The sequence below is a fragment of the Mus musculus genome, chromosome 8 (assembly GCF_000001635.26).
Source record: "Mus musculus strain C57BL/6J chromosome 8, GRCm38.p6 C57BL/6J".
Taxonomy (NCBI): Eukaryota; Metazoa; Chordata; class Mammalia; order Rodentia; family Muridae; genus Mus; species Mus musculus.
In genome coordinates this window covers 111,521,738-111,544,713 of record NC_000074.6, presented here as the reverse complement: position 1 = coordinate 111,544,713, position 22,976 = coordinate 111,521,738, and the positions used below count along the sequence as shown (strand labels likewise).

Sequence of the window (22,976 nt, the reverse complement as noted above, 5' to 3'; positions counted from 1 at the left end):
TATCAATACCATGGGATTCTGAAACCTACGCGTACCAGACCAAGGGGCTCTTTTACAGACAGGTTTAAAAAGTGGTGACTCATGTTTCCTATGAAACACAGTGACCAGAAAGAAAAGCAACTCTGGGTACAACAAAGGTACTTCAAAGCCCAAGGGTAAACGAGACACCATTGAGAAGACAGAGGGCTGGCCCCCTTATGCTGGGTCACACAAGACATTTCTTAGTCTGTTAGAAACACAAAGATGACCTGCCCAGACCAGAAATAGGGGTTAGGGAAAAAATGAACAGTCACTGCAGAGTTCAGAAGAAACACCTTACAGCAGCCTCACACACACTGAGTGTTCATGCAACACAGACCTGATAAAGAAGACAAACTCTAAAGCCACAGGAACACTCTTAAAAAGGAAGAAAGTGGGCTGGAGAGACGGCTCAGTGGTTAAGAGCACTCATTGGCTGCTCTTCCAGAGGTCCAGAGTTCAATTCCCAGCAACCACATGGTGGTTCACAACCATCTATAGTAAGATCTGATGCCCTCTGCTGGCACGCAGGTGTGCATGCAGATAGAGCACTCACATACATAAAATAAATAATTTTAAAAATATGTTAAAAAAAAAAGCAAAGACTCTTGAGAGCGCTAATCATCTTCATGATAATTCATTCCCAGCACCTACACTAGTTCCTGGCGCCTGTGTGTACTGTCTTGGTGCAGTCAGTGTCTACACAGGCAGGAAACTCTGCTCTGAGATAAAGAGGGAAAGGGAAACTCATAATACACCCGCTTCAGTGTCAGGAGCTGTCCCAGATCCCCAGCTCTATGTCCTCGCTGCTGGGCCGGGCCTGTGTGACATCAGTGCCCTTCAGAGGTAATGACCGCCAGAGGCAGCGGGGCCTCATGAAAATCAGGGGGAACAGCACAGAAAGGGCCATTGCTTCAATTACTGTCAGGCTGTTCTGAGCCACTCAGTTGTCAAGACCATGGCACACTGGCTTAGGCCTTTATGTAGGAGACAAATGCTTAATTCCATGTGGAAAAACAAAACAAAACAAAACAAAAACAAAAACACCAGTGAAGAATGCTCTTGCTGATGAAAGACACTTGTATGGATCCTCTAGAAAATACCCAACTAGCTTAACAGTATCAAAAACAATGGATGCACCAAAACAAACAAACAAACAAACTACCCACCAAGTTCTTTCTGTTTCAGAAGGAAGAAAGGGAATTCATGACAAGCTGAATTCCAAATGTAGATGTTCTAACTGTACTCTCGGGATCTGTTTAGTCTCCTCAGCACCACTGAATTCTGGGAGTAGGGTCCTGTCATCAGCATTGCTATGAGGCTCCCTAAAAACCACCAGGCAGTCAGCAAGGCTACTCGGGAGCCCTCACTCATCAGAGGCTCCTGATTGTGTCTGTTTCATTTCTGTTGTCCAAAAAGTGCACTGTAAATCCTTATCATGTCCCCCCTAACTTTGAGTTATAGAAATAGCGAGATACTGTGACTTCACCCTTTAGCTTGCCTCCCAAGGCTAACGAAGACAGGGAGACAGCAAGGTGAACTGCCGCATCCGTTTAGAAGCCATCCGAGCAGCTGATTCAGGATGAAACTTGGGTCCTTATAAACCTCCACCTGCCCACTGGTCTTCACTGCTATCCAATCAGCACTTCCGAGACAGGATACAAAGATAAACCTGGTTTTTCCTCCCTCCCCCCCACCCCCACCCCCACTCCCGCCACTTTGGTTTTTCAAGACAGGGTTTCTCTGTGTAGCCCTGGCTGTCCTGGAACTCACTTTGTGAACCAGGCTGGCCCATTAATTCTGAGATCTGCCTGCCTCTGCTTCCCGAGTGCCATCGCACCCACCCAGTGATAAGCCCGGTGCTTATGAACAGAAGATTGAGAAGGACAGAAGCTACGTCTGAGAAGCCCCTTTCAGTACCTAAGCCTATTATAATGTTCAGATGCTAAGAACCAACCATTTGATTTAGACTGAGGCACAGCAAAGCTTAGGGGGAAAAATGACTAAAAATCTAAACTCATCTATTATTCTAAAGACTAAGTTTAGGAGTCAGGTTTGGAGCTTGCTTCAAGAATCCAGTACCAGCCGGGCGTGGTGGCACACGCCTTTAATCCCAGCACTGGGGATGCAGAGGCAGGTGGATTTCTGAGTTCTAGGCCAGCCTGGTGTAAAGAGTGAGTTCCAGGACAGCCAGGGCAACACAGAGAAACCCTGTCTCGAAAAACCAAAAAAAAAAAAAAAAAAAAAAAGTGTCCAGTACCTCAACCTCAGGCCTGCTATCATTAACCTAGCTTAAGGTTCAATAAGAGTGGGACCAACATCCCTCTTAGGGCAACACTGGTTCCCTATGATGTTTTTTTCTGCCAAATTTGAAACTATGACAAGTTTTTATTTTTATTGTGTGTGTGTGTGCGCCCTGTCTATGGGCGTGTGGAGGCCAGAGGAGAATTGGGGGAGTTGGTTCTCTCCTCCCACCAAGTGGGTCCTGGGGACTGAACTCAACTCATCAAGCTAGGGGGCCAGTGCCCTTCTCTGCTGAGCCACGCTGCTGGCTATAACTGGGTATTCTGAGTTCAGTGCCCATTGAGCCTGGGTGGAATATCATCACAGTTGTAAAATATGTGGCATGGTCCTTCAAGAATGGAGGAGTGCTCTTTCTTTGGTTAAGGGTGGCCTGGCTTACAGCATTCCTTGTGACATAGTTGGAGAGGAGTCTTTGTTTAATATTAAAATATACACATCCATAAAACAACCATGTTAACAATTTAACCACTGTTGCTTGCAATGCCTTTCAGATCTCATGGGGAATAGTTAACTACGACCCTTAGGAAATTATCTTTGCCTGAAGGAGGCATGGAAAATAAGCCCCTTGTGGTAATAGAAAACTAAAAATTCTACATTAAAAATCAAGTCTTCATTAAGGCTGGAACTTTTTTGCAGAGCTGGGCAGGGAATGGATCTCGCTTTTTAGAGACCACAGAATGCTTTTCCTTTTTCAGAAGACTCAAAAAGGCCCATTACCTCTAGCATACCTACAGTGAGACACAAAGACTTCCTGAGCCACTCAAATAGATTTGACAACTGTTCCTCACTATTTAAGACTAGAAAAAAGTTTGGAAATCCTAGTGTGACAGCAAACTAGAACCCAGGAGACATGCTGCTAGCATATTCAGACCCTTTTTTAAGTCACTCCATCTTAGCCCTAGTCGGTGAGTTGGTTAAAATACAAAACAAATTTGGATTTTTTTGAATATACATATGTATACACAAACATGACTAAGAAGCCAGACCAAACAAACACCACCCCTGTAGCCAGCCGCACCCCAGTAGCCAGCCACACCCCATTTTACAGTAGAACACAGCAAGCTCACCTCACAGGTGGATTGGATACTTCATGTTTCCTCTCCACATTTGGAAACCCCGTCTCCAAGGTTAACAGGACTACTACAAAAAAGAATGGCCAGCCAGGCCTTTAGCATCAGAAAACCAAAAGCCACAGACAGAATCACCTCAGGACAAGCCCAGCACCTGTCCGGTGGAAGGAAAGGGCTGCACATGCTTCTCAAAGGATTTCTCCCCTGGCAATGATAGGAGAACAGGATACAAGGCAGAGACTCCAGACAGCAGGGCCTCCAGCTGGGGCCTATGTTCTTATTCTCGTGTGGAGCTCTGTCTATGAGTTCTAAGGAGACAGAGAAGGCAGGAACAATAGCCTTGTCCCCACAAGGCCATCAGTGTTCCACTTGGATTCCCTTTGCCTTTTGCTTTGGTGTATACTGTCACAAAAGACCCTCACCAATGACCGCAGGACTCCGAGGACAGACATCTACAGATGAAGATGTACTAAAGCCTGGAACTACACATCTATCTGCTCAAGGTTAAGAGTCAGGCCCTTTATCATGAGCCTACCCTTCTTCCCACTTAGTGGCTAGTTACGTTTCCAGGGTACTATTTCCTGGAAACAGACAAAAAAAAAGGGAGCCAGAGTGGTGTCTTAGAGCACAGTTGAACATAAGCAACATATACCTATAACTGAAACATTGCAGAAGATGAAAACTAAGGATTAAAAGTTCAAAGCCAACCTGTATTAAATAAGTTTGAGGCCAACTGAGATTACATACTAAGACACTGTCTCAAAACAAACAATAAATAATCACATAAACAAAACAAAGTAATCGATAAAAAGAGCCAGTGTTCTGGCACTGTTGGGCCTGCACTCCAGTCTCACCTCTGCTAACTACAGCCAGCTGCCTGGGCTCCTCACCTCCCCTGTAAACTAGGAGTAGAGTTACAGTAATGAATAAGACGATGCACATAAGCCATTCAAGTTCTTTCATCCAGCAAATACTTGAGCAGTGTAAGCGTTACAGCAGCACTCAAGAGCTGGTCCTGGCCTTCCAGAAATGAAAACTTAGTCACACTACAAGAAGAAAAATAAGTCAGCAGATAAATGCTTATAAAACATGCAAAAAAAAAAAAAAAAAAAAAAAAGAAAGTCAGATGTTAAGAGTGCCCACTGAGGAAAAAAATCTCTGTTGAGTCCTAAAGGGTTCAAAGGAGCTATCTATGTGAAGAAAGTAAGAGCTAGCATTTCTGTCCTAAGGAGCTCAGTATTCGAGGGTCACAGCCATGAGGAAGGCACAGGGACACAGAAGCACGGAAGCCAAGCGCAATTGCAGAATATCCTCTCCTGGGGTTTAGAGAACAACCGTTACAAGCTGCCACCGCGGAGGATTACCACATCTATTTTTAAAATAACAAAGATGAGCCTAGAGAAAAGTGCTGTGTCTTGTCCAAGGTCAAAGTTACTCAGCAGAGGACCTAAAACTGGAAGCCCTCAGTATTCTACTTTGGAACACAGCACAAGCCCACAGCTTTGACTTATTTCTTTAATGACAGCTCTCTGCTTGTGAGGAGTCACCAAAGCACCTTGAAAACCCAAGTACTAACACTGTACCAGTTTCCAGGCCCGCAGTCAGTCAAACACTGAAAGCCCCACCTTTGGAATCTTACACAAGAGCAAAAGCTGCTCAGACCTAACTCCAAGGCTCCACAGCCGAGACAGCAGCGAAACAGCAGCGTCTCTCCTTGCAGCCAAGAACAAGAGAAAAGGATGCCCCAGAAAATTCCACGGCCTGTTCTAACACTGACACAAATGAATGCTCACCTCTGCTGAACAGCACAGGCAGCTCACAGTCAGACTGGTACACCCACCCCAATAAAAGCCATTTGGGAATTCAGAGGCAGTATGAGGTGAACTGCAGGATGCCAGGAGCATTCAATAGGCCCAGAGTCTTGCAAAAAGCACAGGTGGTTCTATATACTAAAAATAAGTAAATATATACAAATATTACCTATAATGTTAACAAGAGCCTGCCACGTACACTTTAAAGACACCCAAAGGATGACTCTAACTTTTCTTGTATTCCCATCACTCAGTGGGACTCCCTACTCCCGTGACTGGGTGGGAGTAAGATGGTGGGGAGAACACTAAGCCTTCATATCTGGAGAGTGTGAGATATTGGAACTCAGTTGTAAGTTCATAACTCTATCAGAGAACCTGACAATAGAACAAGGATAATGAAGTTTCTATTAAGAGACAGACTTAAGAAATCTTACCAAAACGATAACTCCTTTTCTCCCTCCCCATATAAGCTTTTATAAAGGTATTTGCTTGCTGCACTCAAAATTGTTTTAAAAGCATGCCAATAACAGTTCACTTACAAGTGTACTCATAATCGTCTCGAAATAAAGCTGAGACTTCTGGACTCAACTATTTAGGGAAGATTATTAATTCCAACATGCCCAACACAGACCAAATGACTAGAGGGTACCAAAAGCAGACATGCCTTGTGTCTGATGTCCAGCATTTTAGTTAAAGTCAAAGAAGCTCTAAGCCAGCCACTATAACCCACCAAAGTTACTTCAAAAATTATGGAATTGATCAAAAGAAGGAAAGATACAAAACCAAACAAGACAAAACAAACCCTACCTTGTTTTGCAATGAGCTACAACAGTGACCTCACAGGTAAGCCCTCCATAATGGACCCTGAGGACAGGAGAATGATTTCTCCTACACAGCAACAAAAATTGCCCAGTTCAGGCACAAGAGTCTGAATACTTAACTGCTTCACTCAGACTGGTAGTTAACAAGCAGCAACCCCACACCCCTTTTGACCAGTTTTCTAGAGGCCTGCCCTGGCTTCTCAGGACAGCCAAGCAGACAGACCTGTTTTCCTGTAGAAGTCTCTGCCAGGCCTTTGCTGCCCTACCACCAGCCAGGGCCTGGGAAATCCCCCTCCAGCCTTTTCCTGGCCTGTCACCAGAAGTGCACAGAATGAGTTCATCTCCATCCTTTCCATCTTCCTCTTCCCTAGTCATGTGCCAGCTGTGGGGCAATACCACCCCACCTCTCCTGGGCTCTATGAAAAGAAAAAAAAAAAAAAAGATGCACAATCACGGGAAGAACAAGCACTTATCGTGGAGCAGGGGAAAAAAGATGGAGGGATGTGAGAATCCCTGAGCCAAATCTACTGCATGCAGACCAGAATCCTGGTCCTGCAAACCCAAAGACGGAGGCTTTCCACATAGCAGACCACACCTGTCTAAGCCAGCCTCCTGTTCCATTTTAAACAATTGATACAGCAAACCAGTCGGGTGGAAAAACAAACCACCTCCCTTTCCTAGCGAGAATAAGAACCCTAATCCAAGAATCACTCGCCCCTAGTTTTATTTCTTTTCTCACTCTTTGTTTAGGAGACACTACCTCCTTAACCAGAAAGGTAGGTACCATGCTGCAGCGGCAGAAATGAAGAGTCTCAGACAAGAAGACCTTTGAGGATCATGACGCTAATAAATGCGACCTCAATAGGCAGGTTTCACTCAGCCATCCACAAGTGAACACATGCCTGCAGTCCTAAGGTACCCGGCTCCACACGCCTAGTAGGCAGCTTTCCCCCTAGGCAGTAGTTATCTTATTTGATCCTATTCATCCTCTGACATGGAAGGAACCAGGGGAAGGGCAGGAGTTAGCTTCATACCCATACCTTAGCACATTAAGAGGTTTCGGGCGCCCCGGCGCGCCCTCCCTTGCACTCCACCCTTCAAGGCCTCCGTCACCCGCGGACTCACCACTGTGCGAGCTGAACCACCTGGGTGCGATGTGCAGAGGTAGAGCATCCGCCAGCGAGGCTCGGGAGCCCAGGTACAGCATCCCGTCTCTATGGTGACCGCCGCCGGTCTCTTGGTAACCATTGCCGTGGGCATAGGTGGAGTCCGACGTGGACCCTCCGCCGCCCGGCGCCCTCTCGGAGTCGCCGGTCCCGCGGGAGGCGGGGGTGTAGAGACTAAAGGGCACCCCTCCGGCCGTGCTGGGGTCCATGCCCATGCCCGCCACCGAGCTGACCGAGCGGCTGCGCAGCCCCATCGCCCCGCCGCCCGTCCGGTAGTGCCCAAAGTGGGGCGCCCCTCCCGGCGGCGGCACGGCGCTGTCATCCGTAGAGACCCCCGGGAAGGGGCCCCGAGAGCGGGCCGCCGTGCTCTGCTTGCCCCCCATGTTCGCCGGGGCCCCGGTGGGGCGGGAACGTGGAGGCTGAAACCCTCCCCCACTACTCAGAAGCGGGTGGAGGTCTGGGCGAACATAAAGGCGGAGGGTTGGGGTTGGGGAGAGTCACAAAAGAGCCCCGAGGGGAGAAAAATGAAAAAAGGTGAGGGGGGGAATCCTCAAAAAAAATCCGCGGGGTGGAAAAAGCAAGCGAGCGGGGACCCCAAACTAAGAATTTCAAACTGTCCAAGCCGAATGCATGTTCCCCTTAAGGTCCGAAGAAGCGCGGTCCAGAGCCGGCGCCTCGCGCCACAGGCCGCCCCCGGGCTCCGGAGCCTAAGGAGCCGCAGCGAAGGGAGGGAGGAGCCGGAGGAGGCCGCTCGCCCGCAGCAGGAAGCGGCGGAGGCTCCGGGCGCCGCGCCGTTCGCGTCCCCCGTCTCAGGACTCCTCAGCCCGCGCCGGCGGCCCTCACTCCTCCAGGCTTCGGGAGGGCTCGCGGCGGTGGGGCAGCCAGGCGGAGCTCTGGAAGCCGCGGTCGCGTGGCGTCGCGCTCCGGCTCCAGCCGCCGCCGGCCCCGCCAGCCAGCCGCACCGCCCCGCTCCGTCCCGGGCTGCGCTCGCCGGCGCTCCTCGCCGCCGTGGAGACAATGGAGGGCGGCAGAGCGCACGCGCGGCCCGCGCCCCCTCCCTCCTCCCGCACCCCCCCCCCCGCCGGGTTAACCCCTTCGCGGCCCCTGCGGCGCAGCAGCGAGCTGCGGCCTTGGAGGTCCCCACCCACCTACCGCCTGCGCCCCGGGCGGTCCAGGGACAGGACGTCTCCAGCCGCCGGGCGTCTGCGACAGAGGTCAGACTTCCTCTGGATCACAGCTCTGCTGGAGTCGCGGCGAAAGTCGAATCAATGTCTTCAAAACGAGACCCTGAGTGGGGGGAGGGGTAACGACGGTTTTAGCGGGTAGGAAGGAAACACCGAGAAGAAAGAAAAACCAACTAATAAAGCCTACCTGGGTTTGAAGGGTCACTGGGGGAGCTCCCCTCCCGCCACAGACCTGCCCTCACAGCACCCTCTGGTGGATATGCTGTCCATTCGTTTGGAGGTTCTCCATCCAAGGACCCCAGCCAACCTTAGGAAGTTTAGCATGGGGGGCGGGGGGGGGGGGGGAGGAGGGAATCAGCTTGGACCCAAACACATTTGGGATTAGCTGTTAGGAGATACAACAGTGCCCCAGTGGCGCCTAGACTTTGCTGTCGTTAGATCAGAACCAACTATTTGGGTCTGAATCGATTCCTTAGGCTAGAATATAATCCTCAAAATCAATAGGTGGATTAAAAAAAAAAAAAAAGTAAGAACCATGCAGCGGGAAAGCTGTTTTAGAAACTCCTTGCCCAAGGCCGATTGCTGTTTTGTTTATCATGTATTTTGACATAGAGCCATATTTTGACATAGAGCCACAAGGCAAGGGCACAGTACTCAATAAATATTTGTTGACCAAATTGCATTTTGCAACAGAGACTCACCTTGCCAGGTCAGTCCCAGTCTTTCTCATATTTTCACTTTGCTTATTCTTTGAGCAAATAATTTTTCAAGTGCTCAGCTCTGAGCACCGTAAGCATCACCCAGTCACTAACCTGACCTTCTCTTGTCACTCTGTCAAGTGGGCTCCGTGCTTCCGAAAATGGAATTGGAGGGAGATTTAAAGGGGCTAATAGACTTGTCTCTTCCAGTGTGACTAGCCTGGAAGGCCACAGAAAGATGGTTGTTTGCAAGCACAGAGTGCTGGGGGTGAGCTAAAAGCTTCGAACAAGCTGGGCAGTGGTGGCCTATGCCTTTAATCCCAGCACTTGGGAGGCAGAGACAGGAGGATTTCTGAGTTCGAGGCCAGCCTGGTCTACAGAGTGAGTTCCAGGACAGCCAAGGCTATACAGAGAAACCCTGTCTCGAAAAAAAAAAGAAAAGAAAAGAAAAGAAAAAGAAAAGCCAATGCAAAAATTTTCATGGCTGTGGTGCTCACCTTAATCCCACCACTCGAGAGGTAGAGGCAGGACAATCTCTGAATTCCATGCCAGCCTGGTCTACAAACCAAGTTCCAGTACAGCTAAGGCCACACAGAAACTCTGTTACAAAAAACCAAATTGCGTGTGTGTATCTAGGGGCTGGAGAGTTGGCACAGGGGTTAAGAGCGTTTGTTCTTAGAGAGGCCCCAGGTTCATCCCAAGCACCTATGTGGTGATTCACAGCCATCCATAACCCCAGAGGCATGATACATGCATACATACAGTCATTCATATATAAAAAAAAATTAGTAGCCGGGCATGGTGGCACATGCCTTTAATCCCAGCACTTGGGAGCCAGAGGCAGGCGGATTTTTGAGTTCCAGACCAGCCTGGTCTACAAAGTGAGTTCCAGGACAGCCAGGGCTATACAAAGAAACCCTGTCTTGAAAAAAAAATTAGTAAATAAAATTTTATAAAAATAAACGTAAGGGTTGGTGAGATGGCTCAGTGGGTAAGAGCACCCGATTGCTCTTCCGAAGATCCAGAGTTCAAATCCTAGCAACCACGTGGTGGCTCACAACCATCTGTAACGAGATCTGACGCTCTCTTCTGGTGTGTCTGAAGACAGCTACAGTGTACTTACATGTAATAAATAAATCTTTAAAAAAAATAAAACAAACACACTGAGATAATATCCAGAATATTATCTGTGTCTAAATCAGGAATGTGTGCACTTCTAAAACTGAACTGAGTGATCTGAAGAAAATTTTAAAAACTACTAGAGGCTGGAGGGATGACTCAGAAGAAAGTACGTTGCTCTTGCAGAGGACCTGAGTCTGATTTGAAGCATCATTTCCAAGAAATCAGATGACCTCTTTTGGTTTCCATTGGCACCCGCACATAGGTAGCACTCACTCATGTAGACATATACACATACAAATAAAAATCAGTCTGTAAAAAGGAAACATCTATTTTTTTTTTCTCAGAAGAAAGACTATGGTAATCAGAAAACAGAAAAAAAAAAACCTAGATTCTTGACACATCTACTTTTGAAAAATACGTTATAACCATCTTAACAAAGTTGTTTTCATCTTATTCACTACACACATGTGTGTATGTGTGTGTATGTATGCATATATAGTTATCCCCCAACTCAGGTGCTGGAGATTAAAGCTAGGGCTTCATATATGCTGGGCAAGTACACTACTAGTGAGCTATAACCCATTCCCTAATAAAATATTTAAAACTGAGAAGTTCCAGACTCTCCTAAATTCTAGCATACAGTGAACAAGACAGTTGGCGTTCCCTTTCTCATAACCTTCAGAACAAGCATTTTGTGCCCTCTTGAATGGCTATGATCAGAGGAAGATGGTAACCGCTGCGGAGAGATCAGACCCGCCAACCTTCCTGCTGGCAATGTTAAATGGTTGATTGTTTTGGAAAGTTGCCTGGCAGTTCCTCAAGAAGATTAAACAAGCTGAGTGTGACAGGCTCACATCTTTTATGTCAGCAGTAGGGAGACAGAGGCAGGAGGCTGGCTGTGCTTAAGGCCAGCCTGGGCTACATAGTTTCAGTCCAGCCAGGGCTACACAGTGAGATTCTGTCTCCAAAGGGGGTGGGGGGTGGGGGGTGGGAAACAGCTACAATAAGATCCAGCCAATTCATTCTTAGAGGTATGTGTGTGTTTGTGTAATTATATATATATAAATATGTGTGTGTGTATATATATAATGTGTGTATATATAATGTGCTTGTATGTGTATATGTATATATGTATTAGTTTTTAGGGTTTTTTTTTCCTTTTTCTTTTTTTGGTTTTTTGAGACAGGGTTTCTCTGTATAGTCCTGACTGTCCTGGAACTCACTTTGTAGACCAGGCTGGCCTCAAACTCAGAGATCCACCTGCCTCTGCCTCCCAAGTTCTGGTATACCTGGCTTTTAGGTATATTTCTAAGAAAATGAAACATAGGTTCATAAAAGAACTTATACAGGAATGTGCACAGCCTCATTACTTGGTGTGTGTGTGTGTGTGTGTGTGTGTGTGTGTGTGTGTGTGTGTACCTGTTTATGTGGGAAGGAATACACAAGCATGTGGAAACTAGAAGATACAGGTAGGGTGTCTTCCATAATCACAACTCTTGCCTTTTTTTTTTTTTTTTAATTATTTATTTTAGGTATATGAATACACTGTTGCTCTCCAGAAGAGGGCATTGGAGCCCATTACAGATGGTTGTGAGCCACCATGTGGTTGCTGGGAATTGAACTCAGGACCTCTGGAAGAGCAGTCAGTGCTCTTAACCATTGAGCCATCATCTCTCCAGCCCTCTGGCTTGCTTTTCCAGATAGGTTCTTCACTGAGCCTGAACTCCATGATTGGCTAGCCTCAGCAAACCCAAAGAACCTGCCTACTCCCACCTCCCCAGGACTGGATCTTACTATACGGCAAATGCTTTACAAACAAAGCCATCTCTCCAGCCCTGGCTTTATTTTGCTTTTTTGTTTGTTTGGGTTTTTGTTTTTTGTTTTTTGTTTTTGAGACCAGAACTTACATAGCTCACGTTAGCCCTTTATTCCCTGTGTAGACAAGGATGCCCTTGAATTTCGGATCCTCATATATCTCCCTCTCAGGGGCTAGGGCTAGGATTACAGGCTTGTACCACCACACCGAGCTGCAGCATTATTTGAGATAACCAAAAAATTGAAACAATCCAAACATTCATCAATAGATTAAAGCAATAATAGTATCTACACAATGAGCTGGACTGTGGCAGTGGACTCTAATTTCAGCACTCAGGAGGCAGAGGCAGGCAGAGCTCTTTGAGCTTGAGGCCAACCTGATCTACAGAAGGAATTTCAGGGCTACACAACAAAACCCTGTCCAAAAAGGCCCACATACATTATATATATATATATTTCGATGAACTAATATTTAGCCATAAAAAGGAATAAAGTGCTGATAAATGCTACATCATAAATAAGCTTTGAAAACACCGTGGCAGGTAGAAAAAATCATTAATTTAATAACCACGTAGTTGTATGGTTATATAATTCTACTTACATGAAATGTCCTGGGTGACTAATAATCTATTAAAACAGATTAGGGGCACTTGGGTCTGAAAGGAAAGCTGAAGAGTGGCTACTAATGGGTTTCTTTTTGAAGCGATGGAAATATTCTAACATCAGAGTCGCATATGCCTGCGACTATATTAAAAGCAACCATCGGTTCACACGTCTGCGGAGATGAGCTTTATGGGACATACAGTTTACTATAATCCTCTGTGTCTGGACTGGGGATCGCGATCGGTGGTAGAGTGCTTGCCGGTCTCGCACGCGTATGCTAGGCTTTGGGTGGATTCCAAGCACCCCGGAAGGGGATTCCAGCAGAGAGAGATAAAAAAGGATGCCCTTGAACTTCTGACCTTCTGCCTCTGCTTCCCAAGAGCTGGGAATGACAGGTTTTTCGGTGACAATACGATAGAAATAAATCTAGAACAGTATTTGCCATGTGCCGTCAGAAATACTTGTCAGAAATATGTGAATATTTATGTGTCACGAGAAAGAAAGCACGGTGCTGATTAAACGATGGGTGCCCAGGAGAAGCTCGAAGAGTGAAGCCCTGGAAGATGAGTAAGGAGGCTAGGGGTGGACCTAGAGTGCTCACGTAACGTGTACTGAGTCTCGGGTTCAATCCCTAGTATTGCATAAGCCGGGCACGGTGGAGGACACCTATATTCTCCGCACAGGAGAGGTGGAGGCAGAGGTCAGGAGTTCAAAGTCATCCTCAGCCTTCAACGTTTCTAGGTGTTTTTCTCCACGCCTGGAGGGATGGTCTCTCCAAAAGCTCAAAGAATCTGAGGAATTTAAACTCGCCCCCTTTTAAATGAAAGTGATTTCCCTTCCCCTCAACTAAAGATCTGTTCTTAGCATGTACATATTTATGTATATCCACGTATACATTCAGAAATTGGAGAGATACAACATAGGGGTCCCCTTGGGAGAGAGAGACAGTGGGAGCTGGGGAGTTCTGGTAACGGAGCAGAGGAGAAACATTTACCACGTTATATGTGTTTTAGTTTTTTTTTGTCTCTGGCCATGTACATTTTTCATTTAAACATTATTTTATATGTGTGTGTTTTTTGCATACATATATATGCATATATATACATACACACACACATATATATATATATAAACTCCACATGCATGCTTTGCATGCAGTGCCCACAGATCACAGAGGTCAGTCAGATTTCCTGGGTCTGATTAGGAACCACCATGTGGGCGCTGGGTATCCTCTACAAGAGCAACAAGTGTTCTTAACCACTGAGCCATCTCTCCAGCCCTTTATTTTTACTTGTGAGGCAAAAGCTCACTGTGTAGTCCCGGAGGCTAGATTTGAATTCTTTTTTTTTTTTTTAAGATTTATTTATTTATTATATGTAAGTACACTGTAGCTGTCTTCAGACACTCCAGAAGAGGGTGTCAGATCTTGTTACAGATGGTTGTGAGCCACCATGTGGTTGCTGGGATTTGAACTTCAGACCTTCGGAAGAGCAGTCGGGTGCTCTTACCCACTGAGCCATCTCACCAGCCCTAGATTTGAATTCTTGATCTTCCTCCTGTTGCCTCCGGAGTGCCAAGGTTATAGGTGTTTCCCATCGTCCCCCGGTGCCACACCCATTTACATGGATGGATGAATGCATGCCACATGCACACTGAGAGGTCGCATAGCTGATCGGAAGAGGACTGAGCTCCTGTGTTTCAGAGTGACCATACTCATCATGGGATCTCCAGATGGCAGTTTTGTTTGCTCTGAATGATTTAAACAAAATGACAAAGATGAGGACTGCTCCAAGCTATATTTCTTTTTTGCAAATGAGCCATTTGGCCTGTAGTTTTATATTCTATCCTATGGTTTATTAAAGGGCTGTTGTTCATAGGCTGCCACTTAAGCAGCTGAGCAAAGCCCACTCTTTCTAGAGTATGTTTCAGGAACATACTAATGTTGAGCTTTGGTGCCCACCTTAGAGCCTCCCTTGTCACCACCCTGTGCACATACCCAAATTATAATTTTCTCTTGGAAGTGGCATTACAGTATGGAGGAGCCAGGGCTCAGGATCTGAAATTATCATTTATTTGGCAGTAATTCATGATACTGCAACAGGCAGGCATACACGCCCAGTCCTAAAGGCTTAGAGGGGTTTCACGTTGTCGTTTGTCTCATCAGGAGACCAGTGGGGAGGTGCCTAGGTGGGTAAAGCATTTGCCATGCCAGCATGAGGAAAATGTGAAAGACAAAACACTGAGGATCTCGGTGCCCATGTAAATGCCAGACGTGCCGTCTTCCTGTAATCCAAGCATGTGGGAGCTGAAGACAGGGGATCCCCGGAGCAAGCAGGCTGGCTAAACTAGCCAAAATGGCAAGCTCTGAGACTCCTTTTCCCTCTTATCTCCATGAGAATCCTTGTTCTATTTATAGCATCTGAACACTTTATAAAAAAGGACTTGCTGCCTTTCCCAGCTCCATCCATCATACACACACACACACACTCCTTGCTTCAGTACATAAGGTGAGTGGTAGGAAGAGATACCTGGCATCAGCCTCTCCTCTGGCCTCCCATGCATACATATCTGCATGCATGCTCCCATACATGGATATACACAGAACATGTAGACACATATGCACACATCTACACCCACATGGCTTGGTGTGAAGGCAGGCTGGTGACATATGACTGTTATCCTAGCCACCTGAGAGGCTGAAATAGGAGAGCCGGGAGTTCAAAACCCTCCTGGATTGCAACATGGTGGGTGGTGGGTTCAAGGCTGCCATGGGTAATTCAGCAAGAACATGCTCCCCTAAAAAAGTGGGGGAGGGAGTTTTCAGACTATAGCTCAGTGGTCAAAACACTTGTTTAGCCTAGGGCCCTGTGCTAGATTCCTGGCACCACAGCAGTGTGTGTGTGTGTGTGTGTGTGTGTGTGTGTGTGTGTGTGTGTGTGTGTTTGAGTGTGTGTGTGCGTGTGCCTGGGAAAGGCAGCAAACCCTTTTTTTGTGTGTGTTCAGATGCTATGAGGAGATCAAGTATCCTTGTGGAGACAAGAGAGAAACGGAGTCCCAGAACCTACCAATATTCTGTTATCCCTTAGAAAAACAGCAAAGTCTCTATTTGAATTGGACCTCTATCTTGAAAGAAAATTATTCTATGTTTCTATCATGTGTGTGGAGGTGTCTGGGTAAGCAAGAAGACTGAATGTCAGATCTGCTGCAGCTGTAAGCTGCTCAAGATGGATGGTGGGAACCGAACCTGGATCCTCCTAGAAACAATGATCGTAACCATTAGCCACTGTGGTAGGACCTTGACCTCTCTGCCTTTCCTTTGTCTGTTTTTATCTTCATGTTCTTACTGCTGCTTCGAGGCACTGTCTCGCGAGGCAGGGTTAGTGAATATTGATTGACCCACCTTCTATTATAGGAGAAAGAGCTGCTGAAAAAGATGTTGCAAAAGCCCACTGCAAATGTGAAAATGCAGGTAACTATGCTCAAAGCCTGTTTTAAACATCTCAGTAATATATGAGAAGTCCAGGGCTCACACAGATCAAACAATATGTGGCGATAAGACCCTAGGGCTCTTCTCTGTCTCTATTAGTCAGAGGATGGGAGACATTTCCGTAGCCTTGAGAGAGACCCCAGGACCTCCATGGAGAAAGACAAAGTCTTCCACTGAGACCGATCCTCCTGAGTACTCTCAGAACTCTATGTTGTTACCGGTTTCCTTGAAAAGACGAGAATTTGAGCAGAGAAATGAGCAACCAAATCTGCAAAGCCACAAGGCTGAGGGTGTGTGAGCACATCCTGATTGACGAAGAGAGGAAGATTACTGGTGGGTCTCAGAGCAAGGGTCCAAGGCTTCTAGGTGTAAGAGGATTTAACAGTGGTGATGGGGAGCAGTGAGCCCCTGGTACATCCCACAGAAGAGGGAGCAGATGAGAAAAATGGGGGTTGTTTTATATCATGCTGGTGGCAGTGTAAAGTAGTTCACCCAGTATGGAAATCAGTATCGAGGTTCCTCAACAAAACAAAACAAAACAAAACAAAACAAAACAAAACAAAACAAAACAAAACTACTGTAGCTATACCACTCCTGAATATTTACCAAAAAGATTCCATGTCAACCCATCACATAGGTACTAATTAGCCTATCAGTGTTTACTGAGGCTCTGTTTATGGTAGCTAAGTTATGGAACCAACCTATGTTTCTTTAAAAAAAATTACATTTGTACTTTTTATTTTGTGTGTGTGTATCTGTGTATGCACATCTGTGTGTTTGTGTTTGTGTGTGAGTGTGTGTGTGCCTGTCTATTTGTCTGTCTCTGTTTGTGGGTTGAAAGGGTCAAAGGCATTGTTACCTCCTCTGGGTGCTCGGAACCAAATGTGGGTCGGGGTCCTGAGCAAGAGAAGTGTGTGCTCTAAACCACGGAGCTGCCTCTCCAGCACCCAGTGAAAAAGAAAAACACAGCTGTGTTTAAATATCATGGCTGGCTGCTGTTAAAAGATAGCTGAGGCCATAGGTTTCTAGGTTTGCTGTGAATCTCCTCTTCTTGTGTCTTGGCTAATCAAGTGACCTTCTAGAAAGACGGGAAAGTAAGAGCCCTGTGGCGTGCTCATTTCATTAAGGTTTGTGTGACCACCAAGGTTCCCCAGCCTCTGCCTCACACAGGACACTCACCCATGACTCTCAGATATGCACAGGAAGGAAGAGGCAGCCAGAGCACTTTTGATTTTTCTTTAGAGTCTCCAGTCTTTGATGACAGAGTCATGACATGACTTTGTGGGTGGGACTCAGAGTGGGTGGAAGATGTTAAAGAAGGGCCCGAGGAAGCAATTGGGGAAGGCACAAACGCTCTGTCTCCTTACATTCTTTCTACATGAAAGGAAGAAAGCACCGAGAGAACAGAGAGCGGGGACCTGAAATCCAAAGTACTTTCTGTGCCTGCAGCACACGACACGAAGATTTGTAGGAGTGGAAACCAGGTCTCCTGGTATCCTGGTATCCTGGCACTGGAGAGGTGGAGGCAGGAGGATCAGATCAAGGTCATCTGAGCTACAGTTAGTCCAGGGCCAGCCTGGGCTACATGAGACCCCTGTCTTTAGAAAGGAAAAGCTTGGGAGAGCTGGGGAAATGTGAGCAAGAGAGCTTGGGGAAGTATTGCAGAAAAGCTCCGACAAGGGTGACCCAGGACATTACCAAGCTACCGTGGACAGGCAGAGCTTTGGAATAGCTTTCCCTCTAGCTATTGCCTAAACCAATCTAAGTACACGAGCAGGCACTCCCTAACTAGTTCTTTCTTCCTTTTTTTTTTCTGCTGTAATTTCCCCTTACATCCTGTCATGCTCTCAAGTACCAGCCAAACTTGACCTACGGGAACCTCTCATTCAGCTGAGTTATGCTGTACTTACTGCTTCCAGCTAAAAGGCAAGTAAGAATACAACGTGCTAGGAAAACTGACACATTCATCGATTCTGATATGATTTTATGAACAGGCCTAGAAAATGGTCTTTTCCCTGGGTATGCTGCAACATGTGTGCAATCTTACTTTGTAGGAGTGGATCCCTGTTTTGAGTCCAGACTGGTCTTTATCTTCAGAGCAGTCTTGGTCCTTTGTGATAGAGAATTGGGGATTGGAGGGAACTGGGTGACAGAAGAAAGGTGGAGTGTGTAGGCTAGAATAGTTTCCTGTTTGTGGGGAGGTCTCACTGTGATGTGGAGGTTGGTCTAACCCCTGATATCCAGTGATTTTAAAATTAATCATTTTTTTATTTGTTTGTTTTTGGGGCAGGGCTTTACTATGTAGCTCTGGTTGGCTGGAAACTCACAAGGTAGACCAGGTTGTCCTTAAGTTCACAGAGATCCAGCTGTTTTTCTCTCACATGCTAGGATTAAAGTCATAAGCCACCAGGCTTGAATGTTTTTAAAAAGATTTTTGAAATGTTTATTTATGTGTATGTGTGTGTATGCCTCATGTGTGCCGGTCCTCATGAAAGCCAGAAGAGGGCATCAGATTCCCCTATAACTGTTGTGAGGAGCCCCACTTGGGGCTTCAGATCTCTGGAAGAGCAGCCAGTGGTTTAACCTATGACCCACCTCTCCAGCCACCCAACGATCCTGATGTGATAGCGCACTCTGAGTTCTGTCATTGATTAGAACTCCACATTACAATTTGCTCTAGAAGTTTTTCTTTAATATTTGTGCTTACTTGTAGGAGCATCTTACTATGTGTGTGTGTGTGTTTTTAAAGATTTATTTATTTATTATATGTAAGTACACTGTAGCTGTCCAGAAGAGGGAGTCAGATCTTGTTACAGATGGTTGTGAGCCACCATGTGGTTGCTGGGATTTGAACTCCGGACCTTCAGAAGAGCAGTCGGGTGCTCTTACCCACTGAGCCATCTCACCAGCCCCCACTATGTGTGTTTCTGCTCATTCATGTGCAATTGCTTCTGTGCATGGGAAGACCAGAAGAAGGCATCAGGTTTCCTCTGCTTATTGTTTTGAGGTCTCTCTCTCTCTCTCTCTCTCTCTCTCTCTCTCTCTCTCCCTCTCTCTTGCTCTTTCTCCTCTCTTGCTCTCACTCTCATTCTCTGACCCTTGGGCTCATGTTTCCTCAGTTAGAATGAATACCAGCAAACTCCAGTGATCCTCTTGTCCCTGTCCCATCTCCACCAAGCTAGATCTGCAGTTTCAGGTCCACACTGGAGCCTAGATTTGTTACACAAGTCCTGCGGTTCTGCTTCTCGGGATTTCAAAGCAAATACTCTCATTCAGTAAGCCACTTCCCTCTAGGCCTGTAATAGTTTTGTTTGTTTTGTTTTTTCAAGACAGGGTTTCTTTGTGAAGCCCAGGCTGTCTTGGAACTTCGCTCTGTAGCCCGGGCTAGCCTCAAACTCAGAGATCTGCCTGCCTCTGTTTCCCTAGTACTGGGATTAAAGGCATGCACTACCACTAGCTGGTTGTTACTGTTCTTTTAAAGAGTTTCAGTTTGTGAGAAAAAAACCCTGACAGGTGGATAGGAGAGAAAGCATTCAGGAAAATGACTGACAATTCTGTTTTCTCCTAGATGTACAGAATTACATAGGGATGGAGAGATGGCTCATCAGTAGACCGCTCTTGCAGAGGACCTGAGTTCAATTCCAAGGACCTGAGTTTAATTCCCAGCATTCATACCAAATAAATCACCAAGTACCTGTAACTCCAGTTCTTTGGTATCTTCTTCTGGTCTTCTCAGGCAACTGCACTCATTTGCACATCCCCCACCCCCAGGTCCCCCCTCCCCCCTCCCCTCCCTCCTACACACACACACACACACACACACACACACACACACTTAAAATCTTTTTAAAAAGACTCAGACACAAAGCATTTGAATAGTCTTACGTTACTTTTGGTTGCACAGAAGGTACCCCTCTGACTTAGAAAGGTCTGTGGATCATGAGCACTGCAGGTTGCATCCATTCAGGGCAGATGTTCACGGAGTAGCCTGCATATGCTGGGCCAAGCAGATTCCAACAAAACAGACCAGGGGCCTGTCTGAGGCTTGGAGATATTAAATTAAGTAAATAATTATTGAATTAAACAGCAGCATAGTGCTGCAGAAAGAATTCAATGGGGACATAACTCACTCTTCACACTTCAAGATCTCTGTTCACACTCTTGTGGGTGGGTGGGTGGTTCAGTATAGTTCTGGCTGTCTTGGAACTCACTCTGTAGACCAGGCTGGCCCTGAACATAAAGATCTACCTGCTTCTGCCTCCCCAGTGCTGGGATTACAGGCGTTTGCCCCCACCACCGTGCACTTTGTCCTCTCTCTCTCTCTCTCTCTCTCTCTCTCTCTCTCTCTATATATATATATATATATATATATATATATATATATATATACATATGTATATGTATATATATACACACACACGCACACACACATATATGAAAAAATATGTATATATGTGTGTGTGCGTGTGTGTGTGTGTGTGTGTGTGTGTGTGTGTGAATACACTGATGCTCTCTTCAGACACACCAGAAGAGGGCATCAGATCCCATTACAGATGGTTGTGAGCCACCATGTGGTTGCTGGGAATTGAACTCAGGACCTCTGGAAGAACAATCAGTGCTTTTTTTTTTTTTTTTTTTTTTTTAAAGATTTATTTATTTATTATATGTAAGTACACTGTAGCTGTCTTCAGATACACCAGAAGAGGGCATCAGATCTCATTACGGGTGGTTGTGAGCCACCATGTGGTTGCTGGGATTTGAACTTCGGACCTTCGGAAGAGCAGTCGGGTGCTCTTACCCACTGAGCCATCTCACCAGCCCACAATCAGTGCTCTTAACTGCTGAGCCACCTCTCCAGACCCTTGTTCACACTCTTAATGAAGCTCACACTCTTTTCCTTTTCATAGTATACCCTTCAAAATCTTAATATACTGAAACACTCAAATGTCACCTTCAAGGTGCCACTTCAGGTCTTCAATTTAGGTTATGCCATCTTCACACATTGCTCGCAACTCTATAATAATATGCAGTTCATTCTGCCAAACATTTATCTACCATGGAGGGACCAACTGTTCTTTTTTCTGGTACTGAAGGGTTCTCTGGGATGCAAGTTTTTTTTTTTGCTGGTTATAGTGGTAAAACCTAGACTGTTCCAGGCAGACGACAGTGAAATGATAGTCACCCTAGCCTACAGACAAGTTTGTCTGACCTTTATAACCAGCGTCTGCTGGGGGAAAGGAGTCTACACCTCCTCTCCATTCATGCAACGATCTTCAGAGAGGAATGCTGGTGACAGTTTATACTTGAGCCTTTACAACATGTCAGGCCTAGTGCTTGGCTCCTCTCAACAGCTAAGTATGATATACCCCCTTCTGTAGACAAAGAGATGCTAAGCCAGTTAACCCAGGACTTCAAAGGATAGGGTTGAAGAGGAGCCAACTAGTATCTACTATGCTAAACTTCCTGATTAATTTTTATTTCATCCTCAAAAATTGTCTAAGACTCCAAAAACTGTGTGGATAAAGATATTGCTAGTGTTAGAAATTAAAACCATGAATAGGGAAAAAAAACCATTATGGTTAAATGGCAACTACCATTAACATTAATTACACATCTTCAGTGAAAAAAAATAACACTTTTCAAAACCAAAATGATGTTATCAAAAAGAGGGTCAGCCGGGCAAGTGGTGGTGCACGCCTTTAATTTCAGCATTTGGGATGCAGAGGCAGGCAGATTTCTGAGTTCGAGGCCAGCCTGGTCTACAGAGTGAGTTCCAGGACAGCCAGAGCTACACAGAGAAACCCTGTCTCAAAAAAAAAACAAACAAAAAAAAACCCAACCAACCAACCAAACAAAAAAACAAACAAAAAAAGAAAAGAAAAAAAGAAGGAAAAAAGTCATGTCGTTTAATATTCAGTTTAAACTTCCTCTCAGAGTAAATTCCCTCTGTACTACACATCCTCGGGAGAACTATACCGCACAGTGATGTTAGTAAGATTATAAAATTGTTTTTACCTTTAGGGACTTGTTTTCTCCTCCACCCCCAAAGTGTTGTTCGTGGAGAACCTCAGGAACTACTTCAGAGGCACGGCTGTACAGCATGAAACAAAAAATTGTGCACTCAGATTTTTCAAAGCCTTGATGGCAGGAATCAGAAGAGGTTTTTTCCCTTGGTAGGGATGTAGGTTTTGTTTATAGGCTATGTGTAGGAGAATACGGGGATACCAACCAAATACCAGCAAAAATACAGGACAACTGCCATCTACTCTCTGAACTCAGGCTCTTCCTGGGTAACTGACGCTGTGCTGACATTTGACTACAATTCCCAGCAGAGCTCACGGCAGGGGGCGTGTCGGCAGCCGCGGGGTGCCCAGGTGACTCGTACTGATGACGAAATGAAGGGGCGTTCCTGTTTTGGGGCAGACCTGGTCCGTGGTTGGGGGAGAAAGCAGAAGAGGCGGGGTCTATCATTGGGGTAGCCAATCAGTTGTGGTCAAGTGAAAGGGAGAAACTGGGCGTGGCCGGATTTATTAGCAGGCTGTGTGGGGCTTACTCACGCGGGGAGTCTCGGACTTGGGGGTGGGGTTGGGGGTGGAGGGTCGCCTGCTGGCACCCCACGATCGGGCTAGTGAGATGGCGGCGCGCTGGAGCAGCGAGAACGTGGTGGTGGAGTTTCGAGACTCTCAGGTGAGCTGTGCGTGAATGGAGCCATCTGGGAATGGAGCCATCTGAGCATGCGCTTTCCGTGGTTTACACCCTCACCCGCCCCCCCCCCCATCCCCGCACCCCTGCACCCCCGCCTTTTCATCCATCCCTTTGCTCAGGGTGGGAAGATGGACGCGGTGCTCATCTGGAGCTGTCAGTCAGGATAGCTAAG

General features: G+C 46.2%; 2 protein-coding genes across 19 annotated transcripts in view; one reads left to right on the top strand and one right to left on the bottom strand.

Moving 5' to 3' along the window:
- The window catches only part of Znrf1 (zinc and ring finger 1), an 89,237-nt gene extending 81,007 nt beyond the window's left edge, over positions 1–8,230 (bottom strand). For 5 of the 12 annotated variants that reach the window (NR_156704.1, NM_133206.4, NM_001363488.1 and 2 more), the window contains exon 1: positions 7,150–8,074. Coding sequence is in view for 10 of the 12 variants with exons in the window: in NM_133206.4 (NP_573469.1) it covers positions 7,150–7,573 (424 nt within the window). In the remaining 2 variants the exon portion in view is untranslated. Of the gene's footprint in view, positions 1–6,247; positions 6,413–7,064 lie in introns of those variants that run through there. The other 7 variants (XM_030243316.1, XM_030243317.1, NM_001363489.1 and 4 more) reach the window with 5 other exon arrangements.
- A 14,355-nt stretch (positions 8,231–22,585) lies between these two features.
- The window catches only part of Wdr59 (WD repeat domain 59), a 73,348-nt gene continuing 72,957 nt past the window's right edge, over positions 22,586–22,976 (top strand). For 4 of the 7 annotated variants that reach the window (XR_387752.2, XM_006531083.2, XM_006531082.2 and 1 more), the window contains exon 1: positions 22,586–22,786. Coding sequence is in view for 6 of the 7 variants with exons in the window: in XM_006531083.2 (XP_006531146.1) it covers positions 22,733–22,786 (54 nt within the window). In the remaining variant the exon portion in view is untranslated. The remainder of the gene's footprint in view (positions 22,787–22,976) is intronic. The other 3 variants (NM_001170742.1, NM_176923.4, NM_001170743.1) reach the window with 1 other exon arrangement.